The sequence below is a fragment of the Rhineura floridana genome, chromosome 8, assembly GCF_030035675.1.
Source record: "Rhineura floridana isolate rRhiFlo1 chromosome 8, rRhiFlo1.hap2, whole genome shotgun sequence".
In the NCBI taxonomy this organism is placed as follows: domain Eukaryota; kingdom Metazoa; phylum Chordata; class Lepidosauria; order Squamata; family Rhineuridae; genus Rhineura; species Rhineura floridana.
The window spans coordinates 52,671,756-52,693,729 of NC_084487.1; the positions used below are offsets into that span (position 1 = coordinate 52,671,756).

The window sequence follows — 21,974 nt, forward strand, 5'->3', positions numbered from 1 at the left end:
AGACCCCATGAGCGTATATGTGAAATTAACATTTTTTGCTCCAATATGCATAATTTTACACTTGTTTATATTGAATTGCATTTGCCATTTTTCTGCCCATTCACTCAGTTTGGAGAGGTCTTTTTGGAGCTCTTCGCAATCCCTTTTTGTTTTAACAACCCTGAACAATTTAGTGTCATCAGCAAACTTGGCCACTTCACTGCTCACTCCTAATTCTAGGTCATTAATGAACAAGTTGAAAAGTACAGGTCCCAATACCGATCCTTGAGGGACTCCACTTTCTACAACCCTCCATTGGGAGAACTGTCCGTTTATTCCTACTCTCTGCTTTCTGCTTCTTAACCAATTTCTTATCCACAAGATAATTTCTTATCCAATTTCTTATTCCATGACTGCTAAGCTTCCTCAGAAGCCTTTGGTGAGGTACCTTGTCAAACACTTTTTGAAAGTCTAAGTACACTATGTCCACTGGATCACCTCTATCTATATGCTTGTTGACACTCTCAAAGAATTCTAATAGGTTACTGAGACAGGACTTTCCCTTGCAGAAGCCATGCTGGCTCTGCTTCAGCAAGGCTTGTTCTTCTATGTGCTTAGTTAATCTAGCTTTAATAATACTTTCTACCAGTTTTCCAGGGACAGAAGTTAAGCTAACTGGCCTGTAATTTCCGGGATCCCCTCTGGATCCCTTTTTGAAGATTGGCGTTACATTTGCCACTTTCCAGTCCTCAGGCACGGAGGAGGACCCAAGGGACAAGTTACATATTTTAGTTAGCAGATCAGCAATTTCACATTTGAGTTCTTTGAGAACTCTCGGGTGGATGCCATCCGGGCCCGGTGATTTGTCAGTTTTTATATTGTCCATTAAGCTTAGAACTTCCTCTCTCGTTACCACTATTTGTCTCAGTTCCTCAGAATCCCTTCCTGCAAATGTTAGTTCAGGTTCAGGGATCTGCCCTATATCTTCCACTGTGAAGACAGATGCAAAGAATTCATTTAGCTTCTCTGCAATCTCCTTATCGTTCTTTAGTACACCTTTGACTCCCTTATCATCCAAGGGTCCAATTGTCTCCCTAGATGGTCTTCTGCTTTTAATGTATTTATGGAATTTGTTGTTGTTGGTTTTTATGTTCTTAGCAATGTGCTCCTCAAATTCTTTTTTAGCATCCCTTATTGTCTTCTTGCATTTCTTTTGCCAGAGTTTGTGTTCTTTTTTATTTTCTTCATTTGGACAAGACTTCCATTTTTTGAAGGAAGACTTTTTGCCTCTAAGAGCTTCCTTGACTTTGCTCGTTAACCATGCTGGCATCTTCTTGGCCCTGGCGGTACCTTTTCTGATCTGCGGTATGCACTCCAGTTGAGCTTCTAATATAGTGTTTTTAAACAACTTCCAAGCATTTTCGAGTGATGTGACCCTCTGGACTTTGTTTTTCAGCTTTCTTTTTACCAATCCCCTCATTTTTGTGAAGTTTCCTCTTTTGAAGTCAAATGTGACTGTGTTGGATTTTCTTGGCAATTGGCCATTTACATGTATGTTTAATTTAATAGCACTGTGGTCACTGCTCCCAATCGGTTCAACAACACTTACATCTCGCACCAGGTCCCGGTCCCCACTGAGGATTAAGTCCAGGGTTGTCGTCCCTCTGGTCAGTTCCATGACCAACTGGTCTAGGGAATAGTCATTTAGAATATCTAGAAACTTTGCTTCTTTGTCATGACTGGAACACATATGCAGCCAGTCTATGTCCGAGTAGTTGAAGTCACCCATTACTACCACATTTCCTAGTTTGGATGCTTCCTCAATTTCATATCTCATCTCCAGGTCTACCTGAGCATTTTGATCAGGGGGACGATAGATCGTTCCCAGTATTAAGTCCCTCCTGGGGCATGGTATCACCACCCACAACGATTCTGTGGAGGAGTCTGCCTCTTTGGGGGTTTCGAGCTTGCTGGATTCAATGCCTTCTTTCACGTATAGAGCGACTCCGCCACCAATACGTCCTTCCCTGTCCTTCCGATAGAGTTTATATCCAGGGATAACTGTATCCCATTGGTTTTCTCCATTCCACCAGGTCTCGGTTATGCTCACTATATCAATGCTCTCCTCTAAGACCAAGCACTCCAGTTCTCCCATCTTGGTTCGCAGGCTCCTAGCATTAGCGTACAGGCACTTGTAAGCAGTGTCTCTCTTCAAGTGTCTTTGGCACTTGTGGTTAGGCCTGTGGTAATTATTTATTTATTATTTATTTTATTACATTTTTAGACCGCCCTATAGCAATAAGCTCCCAGGGCGGTGTACAGCATGATAAAACAGGTTAAAATACAAAAACACAATAAAACATAATTAAAAATTTTCAATTTTAAATTCAAATTTTTAAATTTTTAAAATGCCTGGGCGAAGAGGTAGGTCTTTACCTGGCGCCGAAAAGATAGCAAAGAAGGCGCCAGGCGTATCTCATCAGGGAGGGCGTTCCATAGTTCGGGGGCCACCACTGAATTTTGCTCTTCTGAATTTATATCCTGTGCCCCTGCTCTCACAATGCCTACTTCTAGGCCTACCCCTTTTAAAATTTCATCATTTCTTTGGTTTTTATCCCAGGGGGGAGGTTTATTCCGAACCGGACCTTTCTCAGCTCCTGTCGGGTTTCCCCCCTCAGTCAGTTTAAAAGCTGCTCTGCCACCTTTTTAATTTTAAGTGCCAGCAGTCTGGTTCCATTCTGGTTCAAGTGGAGCCCGTCCCTTTTGTACAGGCCCGGCTTGTCCCAAAATGTTCCCCAGTGCCTAACAAATCCAAACCCTTCCACCCGACACCATTGTCTCATCCACGCATTGAGACTGCAAAGCTGGGCCTGTCTGGCTGGTCCTGCGCGTGGAACCAGTAGCATTTCAGAGAAAGCCACCTTGGAGGTCCTGGCTTTCAGCATCCTACCTAGCAACCTAAATTTTGCTTCCAGGACCTCACGGCTGCATTTCCCCATGTCGTTGGTGCCAACGTGCACCACGACCACTGACTCCTTCCCAGCACTGTCTACCAAACTATCTAAACGACGGGCGATATCCGCAACCTTCGCACCAGGCAGGCAAAACACCTTGTGGTCTACACACCCATCACACACCCCACTGTCTATGTTCCTAATGATCGAATCACCCACTACAAGGATCCCTCCAGCCCCTGGAGATATATCCTCGGCACGAGAGAATAGCTGTTCATCCCCCAAGGAATGGGTCCCTTCTAAGGGATCGTTTCCCTCTTCCTCAGCTGGATGCTCTCCTTCCCCGAGACCATCGTTGTCCATGATAGCAGGAGAGCTATCATCGTTGGAGTGGGATACAGCTATAACGTCCCTGAAGGCCTCCTCCACACACCTCTCTGCCTCTCTCAGCTTTTCCAGGTCTGCCACCTTGGCCTCAAGGAAATGAAGTCGTTCCCGGAGAGCCAGGAGCTCATTGCACCGAGAGCATACCCACGACTTCTGTCCAACAGGCAGATAGTCGTACATGCTGCAGGTGGTGCAAAACACTGGAAAGCCCCCACACCCCTGCTGGCTTCTTACCTGCATAGTTTTGTTTAAGGTTTATTACGTCAATGGGTTGGAGACTGCGGTTTAGTTGAGGTCAGGGAACAGACGGGCAGAGTGGGGGGCCCTGCTGCCTAACTCGCCCTGCTGCCTAACTCGCCCTGCTGCCTAACTCGCCCTGCTGCCTAACTCGCCCTGCTGCCTAACTCGCTCTGCTGCCTAACTCGCCTTGACGCTTTGTCAGCTGGGGCTCCCTCTAGCTCGTGGAGCAGGCTCCCTCGCTAGGGTGCTCTGACTTTATATGTGTGGCTGGTTCCTCCCAGCTACTGCTGCCAGCCAATGATGTGTTACTTGAGGCTGATGGCTATCAGCTGGGGCTTAACTCTTTAGTATTCTCTCAGGCTTCCTTCCTGAGCAAGGGGCGGGGCTGTTTAAGCTTTTGGCTGCTTTTAATCTAATCAAGGGGCTGCGCCTTCCAGGCAAGTCTTTTGTGTTTGTTGTTTTCCCACCTAGAACAGCCTGACCTTTCTTTAACCTAGGGAAACAGAGCTTGTGGTTGTGTTTCAGGAAGGCTGAAGCTGCCCTTTTTAGCAAGGACTGAGCTGACTCCCTGTATGTATCGGTGGAGTTTCCTTTTCCCCCTTCTCTCCGACTGGAATTTAGCCTTGTTTACAGTGTCCCCTGAAGCTTTCCTGCTAGGGTGGTGTTGAAAACTAGCTTTCTATACGCTTCCTTCTCCTAGGATCTGTCTCCTAAGATATAGGTTCTTTCAGGATTTGGCTCCTAGCTCAGGGTGACCTTGGGCTGCCCTTATTAGTTATTTCTCTGAGCTGTTTTATTTCAATTTAAATAATGGAATAAATGGGAGCTACTTACCCTCTTTTCGCTCTGCTGCTTAACTCGCCTTGATGCTTTGTCAGCTAGGGCCTTGACGCTTCGTCAGCTGGGGCTCCCTCTAGCTCGTTTCCCTGAGCATATCAGTTTACAACGGAAGGAAGCTAGGTAGAGAACAGCACAGATAAAGGTAAGCAAGCCTAGCCAGCTGGAGGAACCTAACTTTATCTTCCTTCTGGAATACAAACAAAAGAACCCAAACAGGAATTGCTCTTGCCCCACTTCCAACACCCCTTCTCAATGAGTGTTTGGTTCAGCCCATGAGGTTCATCTTGTCTCACAGCTTGCAGTATCTGACTTTGCCCAACGCCTTTGTCAGAGCATCTGCAGTCATGTCTTTCTTTGGGCAATACTCCATCTTAAGTAGTCCTCTGCAGTAGTTATCTCTAATGAAATGGTGCTTCACGTCTATGTCCTTGGTTTGTGAGCTCACCCCTTCTGACTCCATGAGTCTGATGCATCCTTGGTTGTCCTCATGCATCACAACAGGCCCAGGTATAGAGATGCCTAAATCTTTGAACAGTTCAAGTAGCCATGTCAGCTGTCTGCTTGCTTCAGAAGCTGACATATACTCTGCTTCTGTGGAAGAGAGTGCTACAGTCTCTTGTTTCTTACTAGCCCAGCTGATCACTAAATCTCCATAGTAGAAGATGTTTCCACTGGATTTTTGATTTGTAGTGTAGCTAGATTTTATTATTCTTGTTTCCAGATTTTTAATGCTTATTGTATTTGTATGTTTAGTTTGTACGTTGCCCAGAGTGGCTGGATAGCCAGCCAGATGGGCGACTAAGAAATTCAATAAATAAATAAATAAATAAATTCAGCCCAATCAGCATCTGCATGTCTGACTAGTTTGGAATCTTGGTTAGCCGCTAACTTCAGTTTCATGGTTGCAGTGCCCTTCAGATATCTCACCACTCTCTTGATTGCTTCCCAGTCCTTCTTGGTTGGCAGGCTGGTTTTTCTGCACAAGTATCCCACTGCTGTAGCCACATCTGGCCTGGTAACAGTGCTGATATACAGAAGCTTTCCAATGGCTTGTCTTGTATCTTTCAACATTTCCTTCAGCTGACTTTTTCTTGAATATCCTCTTGCAGCCTACATCTCTTCTTTCTTGAGGAAGCTTGATCACTGTCCAAGTTTTATTCTTGTGTAGAGCTTCCAGCTCTTCCTTGGGTGGCTGCCTCAGCCTCTCAACTTCAGCTTTGGCTAAGGCTTCAATCTCTTTCCAGGTCTCTAGCTCTGGAAATTCATCTCTCACAAGGTAAGCAAGTCTGTCTGGTGGTACCCCTTTGTTGGTGTATTCAGACCATCTGGGTGCTGGCGCTTCAGCTGCCCCTTCTGACTCTGATGCCTCTTCTGGCCCAGACTCCTCATCTTCCTATACTGGTGTATTATTGTGATTCCTTCTATTGTGGAAGAATAGCTCAGTGTCTTCTTCCATTTCGCTGTCATCTGTTTGGTTGGTGCTCCTTCTGGTTGGTGTGCACACTTTACTTCATCAAAGTGGACAGCTCTGTATACAACTTCACCAGTTTTGGGATCTATGACTCAGTATCCCTTCTGTGTTGAAGAATATCCAGTGAATATGACTTCTTGTCAGTGCTGTCAAATTTTGACCTCTTTTGTTTTGTCATGTGTACAAAGGCCTTGCAGCTGAATACACAAAGGTGAGACACGACTGGTGTCCAATCATGCCATAGTTCAAAAGGTGTTTTGTTGGTTGCAGCTGCCGGAAGTGGATTCTGCAGATAGGTGGCAGTAACCACTGCTTCCCCCCAGTATTTCTGTGGTAACTCTGCATCTTGCAACAAGGAACTAATCTGTCCAAGAGTTCGGTTCATGTGTTCCGCAACCCCATTTTGTTCTGGTGTATAAGCAACAGTAGTCTGGTGCTCTATGCCTTCCTCACGTAGAAAGTCTTGCATAGCCCTGGAGGGTCACATCACTCAAAAATGCTTGGAAGTTGTTTAAAAACACTATATTAGAAGCTCAACTGGAGTGCATACCACAGATCAGAAAAGGTACCACCAGGGCCAAGAAGATGCCAGCATGGTTAACGAGCAAAGTCAAGGAAGCTCTTAGAGACAAAAAGTCTTCCTTCAGAAAATGGAAGTTTTGTCCGAATGAAGAAAATAAAAAGGAACACAAACTCTGGCAAAAAAAATGCAAGAAGAAATAAGGGATGCTAAAAAAGAATTTGAGGAGCACATTGCTAAGAACATAAAAACCAACAACAACAAATTCTATAAATACATTCAAAGCAGGAGACCATCTAGGGAGGCGATTGGACCCTTGGATGATAAGGGAGTCAAAGGTGTACTAAAGAACGAGAGAACGTAAATGAATTTTTCTGTCTTCACAGTGGAAGATATAGGGCAGATCCCTGAACCTGAACTAACATTTGCAGGAAAGGATTCTAAGGAACTGAGACAAATTGTGGTAATGAGAGAGGAAGTTCTAGGCTTAATAGACAATATAAAAACTGACAAATCACCGGGCCCGGATGGTATCCACCTGAGAGTTCTCAAAGAACTCAAATGTGAAATTGCTGATCTGCTAACTAAAATATGTAACTTGTCCCTCGGGTCCTCCTCCGTGCCTGAGGACTGGAAAGTGGCAAATGTAACTAAATCTTCAAAAAGGGATCCGGGGGGGGGGATCCTAGAAATTACAGGCCAGTTAGCTTAACTTCTGTCCCTGGAAAACTGGTAGAAAGTATTATTAAAGCTAGATTAACTAAGCACATAGAAGAACAAGCCTTGCTGAAGCAGAGCCAGCACGGCTTCTGCAAGGGAAAGTCCTGTCTCAGTAACCTATTAGAATTCTTTGAGAGTGTCAACAAGCATATAGATAGAGGTGATCCAATGGACATAGTGTACTTAGACTTTCAAAAAGCTTTTGACAAGGTACCTCACCAAAAACTTCTGAGGAAGCTTAGCAGTCATGGAATAAGAGGAGAGGTCCTCTTGTGGATAAGGAATTGGTTAAAAAGCAGAAAGCAGAGAGTAAATAAATGGACAGGTCTCCTAATGGAGGGCTGTAGAAAGTGAAGTCCCTCAAGGATCGGTATTGGGACCTGTACTTTTCATTAATGACCTAGAATTAAGAGTGAGCAGTGAAGTGGCCAAGTTTGCTAACGATACTAAATTGTTCAGGGTTGTTAAAACAAAAAGGGATTGCGAAGAGCTCCAAAAAGACCTCTCCAAACTGAGTGAATGGGCGGAAAAATGGCAAATGCAATTCAATATAAACAAGTGTGTAGTTATGCATACTGGGGCAAAAAATCTGAATTTCACATATACGCTCATGGGGTCTGAACTGGCGGTGACCGACCAGGAGAGAGACCTCGGGGTTGTAGTGGACAGCACGAGGAAAATGTCGACCCAGTGTGCGGCAGCTGTGAAAAAAGCAAATTCCATGCTAGGGATAATTACAGCCGATATCATAATGCCGTTGTATAAATCTATGGTGCGGCTGCATTTGGAATACTGTGTACAGTTCTGGTCGCCTCATCTCAAAAAGGATATTATAGAGTTGGAAAAGGTTCAGAAGAGGGCAACCAGAATGATCAAGGGGATGGAGCGACTCCCTTACGAGGAAAGGTTGCAGCATTTGGGGCTTTTTAGTTTAGAGAAAAGGCGGGTCAGAGGAGACATGATAGAAGTGTATAAAATTATGCATGGCATTGAGAAAGTGGATAGAGAAAAGTTCTTCTCCCTCTCTCATAATACTAGAACTCGTGGACATTCAAAGAAGCTGAATGTTGGAATATTCAGGACAGACAAAAGGAAGTACTTCTTTACTCAGCGCATAGTTAAACTATGGAATTTGCTCCCACAAGACGCAGTAATGGCCACCAGCTTGGACGGCTTTAAAAGAAGATTAGACAAATTCATGGAGGACAGGGCTGTCAGTGGCTACTAGCCATGATGGCTGTGCTCTGCCACCCTAGTCAGAGGGTGTATGTTTCTGAAAACCAGTTGCCGGAAGCCTCAGGAGGGGAGAGTGTTCTTGCACTCAGGTCCTGCTTGCGGGCTTCCCCCAGGCACCTGGTTGGCCACTGTGAGAACAGGATGCTGGACTAGATGGGCCACTGGCCTGATCCAGCAGGCTCTTCTTATGTGCTTATGTTCTGGACACACATGCTCCTCCATTGTCAGATCTTATAATCTGTGGCTTTCTGCCAAATTTGTTGGATACAATTCTGATATAGTCCTTCAGTTTTTGAAATAGTTAATTTTTATCTCTCAGTAGGTACGTTGTAGTATACTTCGAGTAATCATCTATGAAAGTGAGCAAGTGTACATTTCGGCCCTGTGATGGCATTCTAATGGGTCCATAAAGGTCTGTGTGAATTAATTCTAGAGGGTTTGTAGTTTTCCTTTCACTTTCCTTCAGAAAGTTTGGTTTTACACTTTTTGTCATTATACAACATTCACATTTTCCTGTGGATTTACATTGTCCAATTTTAATGCATATAGCCAAAATTTCCTTCTCTAGAGCACTGATTCTGGCTAAACTGACATGCCCCATTCTTCTATGCCAAACATGTAAACATCCAGAATCACAGGGTTTTTGGCTGTATTTGCATGCAGTCTCCAAATATTCCAAATGCAAAAGTCCATTTTTCAATTTTGCAGTACAACGCACTTCTCCTTCATCTAAAACTTGGCAAATTTTGTCACTTAAATAAAGTTGACCTCCAAGCTCCATTATTTTAGTGATGCTTATTAAATTATCTTTAAATGCTGGAACAAATAGGCAGTTTTTCAGTTGAAGCTCTCTGTCGCCCTCTGGCATTTTGCAAAGTAGCTCCACCATGCATATTCCTTGAAAACAGAAAATGTCTCCTGATGCAGTAATTACATTCTGTGTATGGGGGGCTAAAGTTCTTAAACAAATTTTTACCATTTATATATGGTAGCCCCAGTATCTATTACAAAAGCTGGTTTTATAATAATTATTCTTTCCATCAGATACATAGTGACCAAATCGCATAATTGCCCTTCTCCAGACTTGGGATGCTTGTCTTAAGTGTTGATTCTTCAGCCATTGTTTCCTATCTTTTGTTCTGCTTTTCTTTCTATAACCTAGTCTCCTTTTGATCTCTTTTGTAAATCACACACAGTACGTAGCCTTTTTAGCTTTCAGGCACAACTTGCAATTCAATTTAGCTTATTGGGCCAGCATAACCCTTTGTTATGGAAATATGTATATGCAGAGTGATTCAGTCTGAGCTGCGTGTGTGCCAGTGTGCGTATTTATCTTAGAAGCAGGCTTTTACCCTGCATTTAGATCACTGAGACTTAAGACTTAGTAAAGAAAGGCTATTTTATTTATAGAAATACATAGTAAATAGGAAAGGCATACCTAGTTCTAATTAACTAACTAACTAAGTTGGAGGCACAATGCCCAGACTTGGGTATTGCCCTCATGGCTCAGGAGAGAGAGCAAATACAAAGATGTCTCCTCTCTCCTTGGACAGTCAAAGAAGAACACAAAGGAAGCAATGCACTGTACGTAGGGCTGCCTCTGAAGACAGTTCGGAAGCTACAGCTTGTGCAAACGCGGCGGCCAGATTGATAACGAGGACCAAGCGGTCCAAACATATAACACCTGTTCTGGCTCGCCTGCACTGGCTTCCAATTTGCTTCCGGGCCAGATTCAAAGCGCTGGTTTTGACCTATAAAGCCTTATACGGCGCAGGACCACAGTATCTGTTGGAACGCCTCTCCCGATACGAACCTGCCCGTACACTGCGTTCTACATCGAAGGCCCTCCTCCGAGTTCCGACTCATAGAGAAGCTCGGAGGGTGGTAACAAGAACTAGGGCCTTCTCAGTGGTGGCCCCCGAACTGTGGAACAGTCTCCCTGATGAGGTGTGCTTGGCGCCGACATTGTTATCCTTTCGGCGCCAAGTTAAAACCTTCCTCTTTTCTGAGGCTTTTTAATCTAACTTAATTCAGTTTTAAAATGTGTTGTAATTGTTTTTAGCTTTTTGTATTTTTTGTTGTATGTTATTATTGGATTTTGTTGTATATATTTGTATTGCTTTGTTGTACACCGCCCAGAGAGCTATGCTAGTGGGGCGGTATAACAATGTAATAAATAAATAAATAAAATAAATAAATAAGGAGGGGCAGGTCAGCTTCTCTGAGCATATCAGTTTACAACGTAAGGAAGTTAGGTAGAGAACAGCACAGGTAAAGGTAAGCAAGCCTAGCCAGCTGGAGGACCCTAACACTATCTTCCTTCTGAAATACAAACAAAAGAACCCAAACAGGAGTTGCTCTTGCCCCAATTCCAACAAGGAGGGACATGGGTTATGCCACCCCAATTTCACTGATCACAGGTAGAGGGAGGTATAGGCATGTGGAGGTGGTGAGCTACCATAGAAGATGAGGACAAGGCTACCTACGCCTTGTGCCTCCCTCCCATTCGACCCATGGACATGTTCCTCGTTGCTCATCTGCTATGCCCACTGGCCTGTGTGTGCTGTTGTTTAACTCCAGATTGGTATACAATAAGACCACCACACTGATCCATGATTTGATTGTGGATGAAGATGCCAATTTGGTGTGCATTACTGAGACCTGGGTGGATGAGCTGGGAGGAGTTGATCTGACCCAGCTTTGTCCACCTGGATACTAGGTGTAACACCAGCACAGGTTGCAGGGACAGGGCAGGGGTTGCTGTGGTCTATAGAACTTCAATCTCTGTCACTGGGAAATCACTCTGTCTTGGAGCTGTGAGGGCCTGCACCTGTTGTTGGGCCAAGGCCAAGGAGACAGTAAACTAGGGTTGCTGCTGGTGTACTGTCTTGCAGCTACTCTGACAGAGCTGGTGGACGCCATGTCAGCTTTGATGTTGGAGGAGCCCAGAATGATAGTCTTGGGTGATTTCAGTGTCCATGCTGAGGCTGCCTCCAGTGTTTCAGCTCAAGACTTCATGGCCTCCATAACAACCATGGGCTGTCTCAAGCTATCACTGTCCCGATGTGTAGAGCAGGGCACATCCTCAACTTGGTTTTTGTTCCAGATGGAGGAAGGGGTGGTCTGGAGATGGGGTGGTGGTGGATCTCACTCCATTGTCATGGTCAGACCACTTCCTGGTGAAGTTAACACTTGCGGCTCTGATCTTGCCCTGCAGGGATGGTGGACTGATTAAGATGGTCCACCCCCAAAGACTAATGGAATCCACAGGATTCTTGAATGCCCTTTGGGAGTTCCCAGTATATAGAGCAGGTGACCCTGTTGAAGCCCTTGTCATGCTGTGGAACAGCAAGGGACATCAGGTTCTTAACACGGTTGTCCCTGAGCGCCCTCTCTGGCAATTTGAAGCCCAGTTTGCACCTTGGTACACCAGTAACCTAAGTGCAATAAAACAGGCTGGATGATGGCTAGAGCGCAAGTGGCAAAAGACATGCTGTGAGCTGATCAGGCACGAGTAAAACATCATAACCGTGTGGCAGTGAGAGTGGTGAAGAAGACCCACTTCTTTGTCACCATTTTATTTTCAAGTAGCCCTCCTGTGGAGCTTTTCCATATTGTCAGGGGTCTGTTGACATCAACTCCAGGAAACTGAGTTTTAGACCCTTAAGACCCACTGTGAATTGTTTGCAAGGCACTTTGAGGGTAAAGTTGCTCACCTTCATAGCAATCTTTTTTTTTTTACCTCTGTAGCAATCTTGATGCCCCATCCACATCTACTGTAGTCCGCAGTGAGCTGTCCAGTGCAATGTCTATTGCAACTTATTAGGATCGGTTTCAGTTGATGCTGCCTGATGACATGGACAAGGTGCTTGGGATGATGCAACCAGCAACATGTCCTCTTGACCCTTGCCCTTCTTGGCTAATTAAAGCTTGCTGAGGGGATTTGACCAAGTGGATCCAGGGTGTGGTCAATTCCTCATTGCAGGAGGGAGTGGTTCTAGCTGCCCTGAAAGAAGCAGTGCTCTAACCACTACTGAAAAAGCCCACCCTGGACCCCTTTGTTTGATCACAAATCACAATCACAAATACCCCCTTTTTAGGGAAGATGATTGAGAGGGTTGTAGTGCAGCAATTGAATAATAGAATCATAGAGCCGGAAGGAGCTTATAAGGCCATTGAGCCCAATCCCTGCTCCATGCAAGAATCCAAATTAAAGCATACCCAACAGGTGGCTGTCCAGCTGCAAACAAACAATGAGGCATTGAGGCAATTGCATGTACTCTTGCATGTCTTGATCAATTCCAATCTGGGTTCAGGCTCTGTAACTTCTGAATTGGTAGAGGCCATGCAAGCCCTGGACTGGTGCCTGGACTCGGTAGTAGGCTGGATGAGGGCCAACAAAGTGAGTCTGAATCCTAGCAAGATGGAGGTGCTGAGGGTTGGTGGTTCCTGAGTTCAGATAATTGGTCAGTTGCCTGCTTTGGATGGGGTCATACTCCATAGTCTGGGGGTGCTCTTGGATCCATCTTTGCCACTAGATGCCCAGGTGACCTCAGTGGCTAGGACTACCGTTTACCAGCTTCGGCTAGTAAGACAGTTGTGGCCATTTCTGGGCCAGGATAGCCTGATCACTGTTGTTCATGCACTGGTAACCTCCAGGCTGGATTACTGTAATGCGCTCTATGTGGGGCTGCCCTTGAGGATGGTCTGGAAGCTGCAACTCATCCAAAATGCAGTGGCGCAACTGCTGTCTGGAGGAGGGCATTGGCAACATGTCACCCCACTGCTGAAAGAATTGCACTGGCTGCACATTAGCTTCTGGTCTAAGTTCAAGTTTCTGGTTTTGATGTACAAAGCCCTATACAGCTCGGGACCAGGATATCTGAAAGATCTTCATACCTCTTGTATACCCAGCCCATCACTGAGCTCTGCAGGTGAGGGCCTCCTGCAGATACAATCTTATCAGGAGGTCCATTTCACACAACATAAGATGCAGACCATTAGTGTAATGGCATCTATCCTTTGGAATTCCGTCCCGTTAAATATTAGACAGGCGCTATCTCTTATCTTTTTGGTGCCTACTGGAGACCTTCCTCTTTCAACAAGTCTTTTAAGCAGAGACCTTATGCCTTTCTGCATCTGTGTTGGAATTGCTTTTTAAGATGTTTTTAAAGATTTCTTGTTTTAATATGTTTTTAAATATGTTTTGTTTTAATACAAAGTCTGTTTTTATAGTGTTTTTGTTTGCTGCCCTGGGCTCCTACTGGGCAATAGCCGTTGGAAGGCACAAATGAGGCATGCCCCCCCCCAGCAAGGTCAATGATGGATCTGTTGGAGCTAGTCCATCTCCCACAGAAGGGCCCTGGATCTGATGCAGGAAAAAGTAAAAAACAACCGTCCACCACCTTCTGCCTTGGTCATCAGGGCTTCAGATTCACTGGTAGATTTGCCACATTGTTCTACCTTGCTACTTCCAGCCAGAGCTTTGAATTGCTCCTTATACACGTTTATCTTGGAGTAAGACCCTTGAAGCCAATGGGGCTTCCCTCTAAGTAGACATACATAGACTTGTGCTGTTAAATGGGTATTTTATCCCTATGGAAATGGACTGCCTTCAAGTCAATCCTGACTTATGGTGACCCTATGAATAGGGTTTTCATGGTAAGCGGTATTCAGAGGTGGTTTACCATTCCTTCCTCTGAGGCTGACAGGCAGTGACTGGCCCAGGGTCACCCAGTGAGCTTCATGGCTGTGTGGGGATTCAAACCCTGGTCTCCCAGGTCGAAGTCCAGCACTCTAACCACTACACCACACTGGCTCTCATTTTTTAAAGGATATAATTAAAGTATAAATGTGAATTAAAATAAATGTGAATTGTAATGGTTAGGTATGTGTTATTACTTTATATAAAACAATTGTGCTTAATTTCTAAATGTTGTATTTTTAAAACATGGGAACATTTGCTTATCCAATTGTGAAATATTTGCATGAAGTTTTGTAGTGATTTTTTGCAGTTCTGCATGCAAATAAATGTGAAGTGCTATGTTTATTTCTACTATTATTACTATTTCTACAATTCATATGTATTTGATTTGGGTAGCTGTACAATGTCGAATAGTTATTACATAGAGAATAGAATTGTTAAATATATTGGCTTGAAGCCCTAGATCCCATTGTGCTAGAGACAACATTTTTATTTATTTATTTATAAAATATTTTAGGCTCCCAAATATTTTAAAAATATTTTAGGATATCTGAAGTAGCTTACAATAAAAAAGATTAAAAGAACAATAATATAAAATGTTAAGATTTAAAACTACCACTCAACAATACTCTACATATTTTTTAAAAAAACAGAACCAGAAAGAAATTTAGCTAGAACATCACACATGGAAGGCCAATTGAAAAAGAAAAGAAAAAGGTCTTCAGTGCTTTTCCAAAAGCATGTCATGAAGAATTTTGATGCAGGTTCAATGGAAGGGAATCACAGCTGAAGTACACTGCACTAGGGTAACTAAAGCTGTTTCTGTCCCATAACCAGCTTGATCCCAGACTGGAATAGATCCAAGTAATTACTATCATCCAAAAGTGCCTGGAATTGAGAGGTTACCACCTGCTGTTATCACCTCACCCCAAAAAAACCAAGGCAGTGGTTGTTCATGGCCAAAGGATCTAAATTTGTCTTTATGCAAGAGAAGGGGTATGATGTCATCTACCTGTCAAAAATGCTGTCAGAGGGTTGAATGACCCTCCATAGTGACTTGGGTAATGGAGAGAAATCAGAGCCTTATACCCTGGAATCCTAAAATCTAAGCCAAAGCTTTTAATTTTAGAGACATCAAAAATCAAAAATAGCGTAACCCAGGTTTTTATCAGTCAATAGGTACTTAAGTCATATATAAAAATAATTAATTATGTATATAAAACTGAGTGGAGTGTTAGTTCCAATATTAAAACACTTTTAGTCTTAAGAGTTCAAATATGCACAAAATCCTATTCTCATATTAGCAATTATAACTGTTATTTTGCTGTGATTTTCTATGTTTTCATATGTTGACAAATTTGGAACCTGTTTAAAGAAAATAAGTTGGACAAGAAAATGTTTTCATTTGGGTTAGCTTCAGTAAGCCCCGTGAGCAACATATACAGAGCCATGTTCAGATGATACTTTGCATGTTGCCAAGGTTTATTTCCTCATGCTGCTATAAGACAGGGGGGGAGTAAGACTGTCTCAGTTGCAATAGAAGGAAGGTAGAGCTGTCATAGCTATTTCAGCAATAGAAGGAAGGCAATTGGCAAAACTGATTATTAAAAGAGTATCTTGATCTATTTCAGTATGCTCAAATCACATATATAAAAATACTATGCTAAGTGTTGTACAGTTGTTGACAAGACTTTTTTCCCCCCTCTTGTAACAGAACAATGAAAATGAAACAGCTTTACACTGTGCAGCCCAGTATGGACACTCAGAAGTAGCAGCTATTTTGCTTGAAGAACTTACAGATCCTACGATAAGAAACAACAAGTTAGAGACTCCACTGGATTTGGCAGCCTTATATGGCCGTCTACAAGTGGTGAAGATGATCATTAATGCATATCCAAATTTGATGAGCTGTAACACAAGAAAACATACTCCTTTGCATCTTGCTGCACGCAATGGCCACAAAGCGGTTGTACAGGTGCTACTAGAAGCTGGAATGGATGTCAGCTGCCACGTTAGTATACAGTTTTAAAAATTATTATTTCAATAAAGCTTTATTTTGTTCCATTTAGATAAAGAGATGACATAGTAGCTGTATTTGCAACACTGTAATTAAACACCACAAAGTAGTATATGAAAAATAAAGTACAACTTAGACTTTGCAAATTGAGCCCAACAGAATGGCTCTATACCTGACTACCAGAGGTATATTACACCAGTATTCCATGCCTGCATTGGCTTATTATTGCCTCCCTGACATATTTCAAGGAGCTGGATCTGACATATAAAACCTGATGATATCAGATACTTTCTCCTTCCACATTCTTTACAGTTTCAAAGCTAATTTGAAAACAACTGCTTCTGTGCATTCAGCAATAGGTAAGAGCAAATAAAGGTGTTCTCAGTGTGTATTTCCCAGCTCTGTTACTTACCTTCTTTTGTTCAGTATCCTCAGTAAAGTTTTGGAGGCAACAAGAAGGCAGTTTTATTTGGGCAAGCATTTAGTGGCCAAGAATAAGCTTAGAGTTATTTTCATTGCATAAACATAGGGTATGTAAAATCATGTTAAATAGTGTTACCGACTATTGATGGGGTTAGAAGCAAAATAATGGGTTAGAAATCTTCTGCATAGTAGGATGACCTTTGAGTATTTTTCCTAGGTATGTTAATCAGAGGCCACTTCCAGCCCAGAATGTCTAGGAGTTTAGGAATTAGTTTATTCATAAGTGCAGGGCTGCTTTAGGCACAGATGCTCATAAAGCTTCACTATGTGTCCCCTTCCCGCAAAGACCTTTGGATCCCAGTTTAAATAAATAACCTTATATGAAACAGGGGAATACTTTTGCTTCAGTTGACTGCTATTTTAATATTGCATCTAATATCTGAGGAAAATTATTATTTGATAAGTGTTAAATGGCAAATATACTTCTAAAGTGTTTCTTTGCAGAATTTCTTTTGCTTTTCCAGCAAGTTAAAATGGGGAAAAGGCTGCAGTGATGAAGCTTTGCAAAAGCAAACAAACAAAAATGTTGCACTGAAAATCATCTGAGTGATAGGAACATCTTATACTCAGTCATATATTGGTCTATCTAGCTCAGTATTGTCTACTCTGACTAGCAGTTGCTCTTCAGGGTTTCCCAATCCTGCCTGGAGATACCAGGGACTGAATCCAGGATCTTATGCATCTTTTTTTAAAACAATTTTTATTATTTTAAATTATTTATCTTCCATTCATCAAGAATAGTGGCTTTACATAACCATCAGAACATCACTGTGGATGAATAAGAAGCAGATAACATATAACATTAACAAAAATAAACAACAACCAAACTTTTGTTGTGCATTTCAGTTTTGGAAGAGAAAACATAGTTAAAATAATAACTCATAAAGATTGTGAGGGATATTATCAGATTGAAAATAAAAATCTATAGAAAAACATATATTGATTTCTTTTTCATTTTTGTTGCCAAATCTGCCAAGCTTGTATAGATGGTGTCTTCATAAAACTGTATTCTGATGTAAAGTCAATGAATTTATCCCATGCCATAAAGAAGGTATCAGGTTTGTTACAACCTTGTCGGAGCTTTAGCTGGTGTGTGGTCTTTTCCATAACTGCAATGTTTCACAGTGATTGGTACCATTGGTCAATTGATAACTCCGAGGTTGATTTCCAGTTTGCGACAATGACTAATTTCGCTGCTGAAGCCATGTAAATTGTAAGTTCTTTCAATGTTATGTTTAAATGTTCATCTTCAAAAATATTTAACAGCAACAATTTAGGATCAAATAATAAATTTTCTTGTGAAATAGGTAGCATTTCTTCATAAACCAAAGCACGAACATTCGTAACATAATCACAAACTACCATAAATGAAAATAGGACCCAGGTTTATTACAATCTTTCCAACATACAGGTGAGATGAGAACATATGGGAGAGTCATACTGGGATGTAGTACCAACGATAAATTAGTTTTATCTAATAAAACTAGACATCCCAAAGTTTATTCCAGTCACTAAGCTGAATTTCAGCACTCACATCTGTTCCCCATAGAGTTTTAAGTGAGGTGGTGGAGCTGTAGGACACATTCAGTGAAATTTTATACAACTTCAATACAAGATCTTTCTCTGTTTAGTCATATTTCTTACTAATTGCTCAAATTGTGTGAGTAGTCTTGTAGCTTGTTGTACAACAAATTCCTGTTTGATAAAGCTCCCGATTTGCACAAAGAAAAGCCAATTTATCTTAGCACCTCTTAAAGCAGGTTTTAGCTGGTTTAGGGATAAAGAGTGATAGCATAAAAATCATATAGCCTATAGAAGTCCTTGGTGCTCCAAGCTTCTAATTGGGTTTCCCTGTCTGGTGTAAAGCATTTAGGGTGATGAGTAATGGGTATTAGAGGGGATATTATTGGGGCCAATTTATGTTGCCAAGTTTTCCAGGTAAGTATAGTACTTTTTGTAAGAAGATTTAGCAAAGTGTTTATAATTTGAGGTTTAAGGATTTGAAATGGTAGCACTCTAAATGAAACTGTATTAGCCATATTCATTTCCATGGTGACCCAGTGCTTGTTGCCAGAGCCCTTAATAATATGTAACAGTTGTCTTAGTTGAAAGGCACTGTAATAGAATTTTATGTTTGGGATACCCCTGCCTCCTTGTTGGATTTACAGTAAATTAAAGAATAGAATAATCTGGGTTTCTTTTGTTGGAAAATAAATGTGTTAATTACAAATTGCAAAGATTTCATATATTTATCAGGGATCACAATGGGAAGAACTTGGAAGAGAAACAGAAAATGGGGTAAAAGCAACATTTGTATGGTGGCTATTTTGCCAAGAATTGATAAGCAATTTCCTCCCCCAAGATTTCAAATATGAACAGAGCTTCTGTATGACTGGGTAAAAATTAATATGGAATAAATTATTTACATTTTTAGTTATAAGAACTCCAAGATACTTAAATGATTTGGCACGGATATTGATACCTAGCATATTTTTACCTGTGCCTGTATTATAGGACCCAAATTAATAAAAAGAGAATCAGACTTCATGTAATTAATAGCAAATCCAGATATTTTTCCATAATTCTGTGAAAAAAATTGAGTTTGTGCATAGATGGCAATAGATCACATAATAAAAGGGCTACGTCATCTGCTAATTTTATGTTCCACATCATTTATTTTATATGTCCTTATTTCAGGGTCCTTTCTCATGCCTTGTGCCAGAGGTTCCATGCTGAAAGCAAAGAGAAGCAGGGAAAGAGGACACCCTTTTTCAATTTTAATGTAACCCGACTCAAATGCATTTATTCTTGTACTAGCCATGTTCTCACAGTACAGGCCTTATAGGACTGTTATGAACCTTTTTACAAAATATAATTGTGTAAAACCTGAAACAAGAATGGCCAATGGAGTGAAGTGAATGCTTTTAAAGCATAACATTTAAAAATTGCTAACGGTTTGCAGTAATGTTTATTATGCCAACTGACATTAAGAATTTGCCTGATTGGGTCTGATATTTGCCACTCTTTAGTAAAATTTGCTTGATCTGGGTTGATTAAGTTTGGAGCCATAAGACTAATTCTGTTTGCCAGTATGGCTGTGAAAAAGTTTTAGTCCTGATTTATCAAATTAATTGGCCTATATGAATTCATGTCAGTGTTATCTTTCCCTGGTTTGGTGATCAAAATTATGTGAGACATTCTGCAAGCTGGAGGAGCCTCCCACCCTCCCAAATCATATTAAACAATTTTGTTAAATGAGAAACTAAGAGGTCACATTTTTTTTAAAAAAAAATCAGTTGAGAATCCATCTGGGCTAGGGGTTTTGTTGTTTTTATCTTTTTAATAGTTCTTATCACTTCATCATCTGTGAATCTGCTGTTTAAAATGTGTTGTTGATCTACATCTAATGGCATAGTTTTTAAGTCTGCTAAAAAAGCTGATATAGTGTTTGTCTTAGTTTCTGCTGATCTATAAAGATTTTGATAAAAATCCGTAAAAGCATCATGGATTTCTTTAGTGTCATAAGTCAATCCCCCATTAGATTTTCTTATACACCAGATTTTATTAGAAGTAACCTTATTTTTCAATAGGTTAGCTAATGATTTGGAGTTACGATTTCCCTTTTCATATTATTTTTGTTTGAGATATATCATTGATTTTGTTATTTTTGAAATTTCTAACATTTCCAGCTTGTGTCTAATGGCTTCCAGTTCATGTCTGATTTTGATAGAACTCATTTGGTTATGTTTAAATTCTAAAGATTCTAAATCCTTATCTAGAGCTTCTTTCAGCTTATCAGTAGTTTTTTTCTTTTCTGCAATGCAGGCCCCTCTGACTATTGCCTTCATAGCATCCCAAACTGTTTTCACTGACCCCAACTTCTATATTGTGTGTAAAATACTCAGTAATTGAAGTTGTGATAGCATATATTGTTACTTGGTTGGTAAGTAAAGTGTTACTGAAATGCCAGGTCAGTGTAATGTCATTATTATGTCATAAAGACAAATCTGCCCACACTGCAGTGTGGTCCGAAACCAACAATGATCCAATTCTTGCTTGTTGTATTTTGGTATGGATTGTGTCAGTTGCTAACAAGTAGTCAATCCTGTAGTGACCCTTGTGTCTGTGAAAATAAAACATATAATCTTTATCTGATTTATGCAATGTCCTCCAAATATCTATTAAGTTATATTTGTCCAAAATTTCTAAGAAGTAAGACTTAGTTTCAGAGTGTTTGGAAGTATTTGTAAGATATTAAATTTTGTCTTGCCTAGCATGTACTATCCAGTAAAAATCTCCTTCTATTAATAATTCTCCTTCAGCAAAGTCTTGTAGCTTTTTAAGTGTGACTATAAGAAAATGTAACTGCTTTTTATTTGGTGCATATATGGAAGCTAGTGTATATTTTTGAGAACCAAGATTACCTTTAACAAAAATAAAATGACCATCAGTATCTTTATAAACTTGTTTACACACAAAGGGAAAGGAATGTGCTAGAAGAATAGCAACTCCTTTGCTATTTGTAGAACCTGCTGATGAATATTGGATTTTGTAATAAGAGTGTGGTAAGATTTTATCAGTTTCTCTCCCCTTGTGTGTTTCCTGTAAAAAAAATAGCATGAGGGCAATCTTTTCTAATAATATCAGATACTCTTCTACGTTTAATTGTTGCTCCTAATCCATTAACATTTAATGTATAAATTCTAACAACATCTTCCATGAATAATGTTGGGTATGAGGGTGTGGCTTACAAATAAAAATAGGAATATTTTCATCATAGAGAACAAGAATATATATTTTACTCAGCTTTTGGTCTGCATGAAATGAAGAAAACCCTCCAGATCTTCAGCTCCTCCAGACTTCAAGGCACTTGCCTAGAAGGAAATATGGTGAGAGACATAATAAACAGAACAAGCCTTAAACAGAACCCCATGTCTCCCAAGGGATTCTGTAATACATCTAAAAAGATGTATTATCTTGTGTAGGCATTCTGTTGTGGTGTGGTAAGCAGAATATAAAAGCTTCATGTTTCCAACTTGTAGTCCTATCCCATTTATGGCATATAAATGATAAATTTATGAAACATTAAGGGTATTAGAACAACAGAATGACCTGTAAGAAATATCTCTCTTGCACAATATGGATTATAACAATATTCCATTAGGTGGTGCTGTAGAGCATACCAAATAGATTATTTAAGTCCTAAATACATTAACCAGATGAATCAATTATTAACTATCAGTATAATATGAATAATGGGTCTAAATGTTTTTAAGAAGCATATAAATAAACAGATAAAATATTTGACCCTCAGTTTCACTTTCCTTGGTGTGAAAAAGAATTGGACTGAAATGGCCTTGCACTTTTTGAAGTTTAGGCTATTTAGTGAACCTCGGCCTTCTTTTCTTGGGTAATACTGTGCT

At 41.0% G+C, this 21,974-nt stretch overlaps 1 protein-coding gene across 2 annotated transcripts in view; it reads left to right on the forward strand.

Annotated features, from left to right (window-relative positions):
- LOC133390591 (ankyrin repeat and sterile alpha motif domain-containing protein 1B-like) overlaps positions 1 to 20,153 on the forward strand; it is a 102,714-nt gene extending 82,561 nt beyond the window's left edge. For both annotated transcript variants that reach the window (XM_061639500.1, XM_061639501.1), the window contains exons 4-5: positions 15,766 to 16,062; positions 19,249 to 20,153. In XM_061639500.1, the coding sequence (XP_061495484.1) occupies positions 15,766 to 16,062; positions 19,249 to 19,287 (336 nt within the window). In that variant the 3' untranslated portion in view covers positions 19,288 to 20,153. The remainder of the gene's footprint in view (positions 1 to 15,765; positions 16,063 to 19,248) is intronic.
- The last annotated feature ends 1,821 nt before the right edge of the window (positions 20,154 to 21,974 follow it).